Source organism: Styela clava, chromosome 8 (assembly GCF_964204865.1).
Source record: "Styela clava chromosome 8, kaStyClav1.hap1.2, whole genome shotgun sequence".
In the NCBI taxonomy this organism is placed as follows: domain Eukaryota; kingdom Metazoa; phylum Chordata; class Ascidiacea; order Stolidobranchia; family Styelidae; genus Styela; species Styela clava.
Genome location: NC_135257.1, coordinates 19275979 through 19279325, shown reverse-complemented (window position 1 = coordinate 19279325; position 3347 = coordinate 19275979). Strand labels below are relative to the sequence as shown.

At 34.2% G+C, this 3347-nt stretch overlaps 1 protein-coding gene across 1 annotated transcript; it reads left to right on the top strand.

Moving 5' to 3' along the window:
• Positions 1-3129, top strand: LOC120346176 (uncharacterized). The gene is made up of 4 exons (XM_078115646.1): positions 1-55; positions 163-328; positions 827-921; positions 1271-3129. Exons 1-4 carry the CDS (start codon positions 1-3, stop codon positions 2062-2064), a joined length of 1110 nt encoding a protein of 369 aa, XP_077971772.1. The 3' UTR covers positions 2065-3129.
• Positions 3130-3347: the final 218 nt, after the last annotated feature.

Genomic DNA, 3347 nt, shown 5'->3' with positions numbered 1-3347 from the left:
ATGACGTATATATACGTCCATGGTACTGAAAGTGTTGAAGTAAAGCATTTGAAATGTAATAAGAGTGTTTTTTGACGAGTTTCCACTGTTTTTGCAAGGTTTCTATTGCTTATTGCATGCTTCACCTTCTTTGTCGTTTATTTCTATTCGTTTGCTTTCCAGTGTCGGGACCACGTGGAACCACGAAATCACAAAATGAATTGCAACGAACGTCGACAGAAAAGAGACTTTCAACGCTGGAGAAGAATATAGAAAAATTAGAGGAAAAGTTTGCGATGTTAGCAGATCGATTTGTTGCGTTTGAAAAGCAGATATCTTTGTTACTCATGTAAGATGATTTTAAAATTGTCTTTATTATTCATGCAACAAGATCACATTTATCGCAAAATATGGAAAGAGGATAATGTGTTATAGTGGTATTATCGGACATGAAGTGTAAATATGAATCGTTTTGTTAAAATGTTATTGTTGGTATTCTTCATTTTGTTGTTGTGAAAAAAATCACTTTTTTTTCAACTACTAGACCAATTGCTTTGAAATTTCCAGTGGGTATAGATTGTTGTTGTCGCTGGAAGGTTATTAATTTTATTCATTTCAAAATTTATTTCTGTGGACTCTGTGGGATCCGTTTCTCACTTTAACGTTTTGTGTGATGACGTGTAAATTAAAAAATGTGCGGCGGTTCGTGATCTCATTTGAGCGATCCGATAGCCATCGAGGTCGGGATGTTTCATACGACTTATTTTTGGCATTCGTGACCATATATTTGAGCATTGTTTTTTAAATGAATAATTCTAATCTGATTTTCGTTTTGTTATTTTTTTAGTCCTGCTGGTTACGACACGCTGTTTGCTATGAGTGGAAGAAGCATTGAAAACCCCGATACCAATCTGACAACTGTGAAAGATAACACGAATTCAAGTATAATATGTTTTTTTTGTTTGGAATTTTAGAGCGACGTATTATAGTATATAACATGAACATCCGATAAAACAATTGATGTATAAAATATTTTTCTCTCGGTTTATTTAACTTTTATTTGTTCTCCTATATTCTACCATTTGACTACAATAAAAAATATACTTATTTATATCAAATTTAATCTGATTTTTAGGTGAGCATTTCAATTGAAATTAGTTTACCGTGAAGGATACCTGTTATTTGCCCCACTTGTAGAAAAAAATATTTCAAGATCTGCCTAGTTCACATTTTTTTCGTTCTTTAAGTAGAAATGAGAAAAGCAACAGTGAAAAGATTCAATTTTTTTTAGAAACCATTGTCGATGAAGCTATTGAAGAGAAATGGTCGATGGAGATTCAACAAAATTTAGTTGAGGAAATTGAATGTTGCTTGATGGTAGGAAGGAAATCCAAAGCAAACTTTTGCTTACGCACTCTTAAATTAATGATGACGTCACCGAGTGGGCCATGTACGGATGACGTCATGAAAACATGTGACGATTACGTAGATAGCTCATCTTATATTAGAGCTTTAATCTTACTACAATGTGTTTCAAATTTGTATAAAATTGATGCTGATCCGACCAAGGCGATTCGAGGGATCAATGAGTGCAATCACAAAACTATGCAAATTATTGGAAGACTAGTACAGCAAGGCGGAAGCATGTTACCAATAGCTAGGAGTTTTGGAATTGGGTGTATTGAAAAACTTCTGTATGACTTGAGAAGTGTCACTGGGATAGATGAATATATCAAAGTACTTTATGAAGCACTAAGTCTGAATAATATTGGATACAGCTGCGATGATGTAGGAGAATATAGAAAAGCGATTGAGTTTTACAAAGAAGGAATGAATATACTAAGCGAACAGTTTAAATCCGATGCCAACAAATATAGAGTGTTTGGAGATTTGCACAATAATTCTGGAATCTCTTATTATAACATGGGAAACAGCGAAGAAGCTAGAAAATTCTATTTAATAGCCTTGGAATGTTACAAAGAAGCTAGCGATTGGGAGAGTGTTGATGTAAAAGAGGAAGAAATAAGTATTACAAGGAATAATTTGGAAATGACAGAGGAACTCGTTGGAAAGAAAAATGCCTAAGAACCATACTGACATATAATGTCAAGTCCTAAAGTAGTTCGAATATTCGATTCGAAATGCCTCACCCTAATTATGAGTTCGATAACTGTCTGTGTGAGCCAAGTATATATACCCTCTGCCCATAAGTTTCATTCCCTTTACACAACTTGATGTAAAGTAGGCAAACAAAATTAGTTACCACCATATTGGTACATATGCTTCTGGAGCTCCATTTTTCCTGTGTGCTGAGATTGGGTAAAGCAGTGATTTCCAATCTTCTTCGTTGAATTCCTCACTTCGCCTATTTTAGAACTCCGTACCCCCGTCACTATGCATATGAAACTACTTTATTTGTTCATATTCAAAGCTCTTTATCTGGTGTTATGCACGAATCGCACTTCCGCTTTCGTACAGTTTAAGTAGCTTATAATATGTGCACAATTAAGTATTATAGTAATAATAAAGAACTGAAGTATATTAAGATTACTACAGCAAATACAAATCAAAGTCCTTCCCGAAATACCACCCAAAATTCCCGGGGACGAAATACCTCGCCGATTGGGAAACGTAATCTTCAAGAGTTTTGATTCATAGTTGGAAATGACGAGGATCCAAGGATATTTTTGCTAAACTGTTGATGTGGTGTGCTTTTATCCGCTGGTATTGGACCAACCAATTTTAGTTCTTAAAATATGTAAAAAGTCCTTGAAAGCGATCAAGATATATTTCTTTCAATTTATCCCCGAGTCCTAGAGCGTCCGATATATATTTTCATTATATATATATATATCAATAAAAAACACTTCGCATTGAATGCATTTCAAATATTGCAAATGCAAAAATAAATATTAATCACGAATCAATAATAAACCGTACGATATTTTACTAAAAATTATTCTCACTCTATATGCATTACGGTAAATGCACACTTTCATGCGGCATTCGGTATCACTCTTTTGTAACTTTACTCTTATTTTCCTGATACAGTATCGCGTTTTCGTTTCACCATCATGTATATGCATTTGAGCATTGCTCTCTTCTTTATATTGTAATTTAATTGCAGTACTGACTCATGTTATCGACATTTTAATACAAATATCTGAATATTCTAATTATTCAAAGCAAGCGATTGGATTCTGAATATTGTACGCTCTGGAGTAAAAGTTTTTAGGGTAAGATTTCAAACTCATCGCGTGGGAGAGAATTGTGTTCTAGATATGACAGGGTACATTATAGCAGGGGTCTGCAACTACTTTTTAGCGCGACCCCCAAAAAAATTTTCAACTTCTCGCCACCCAAGCATT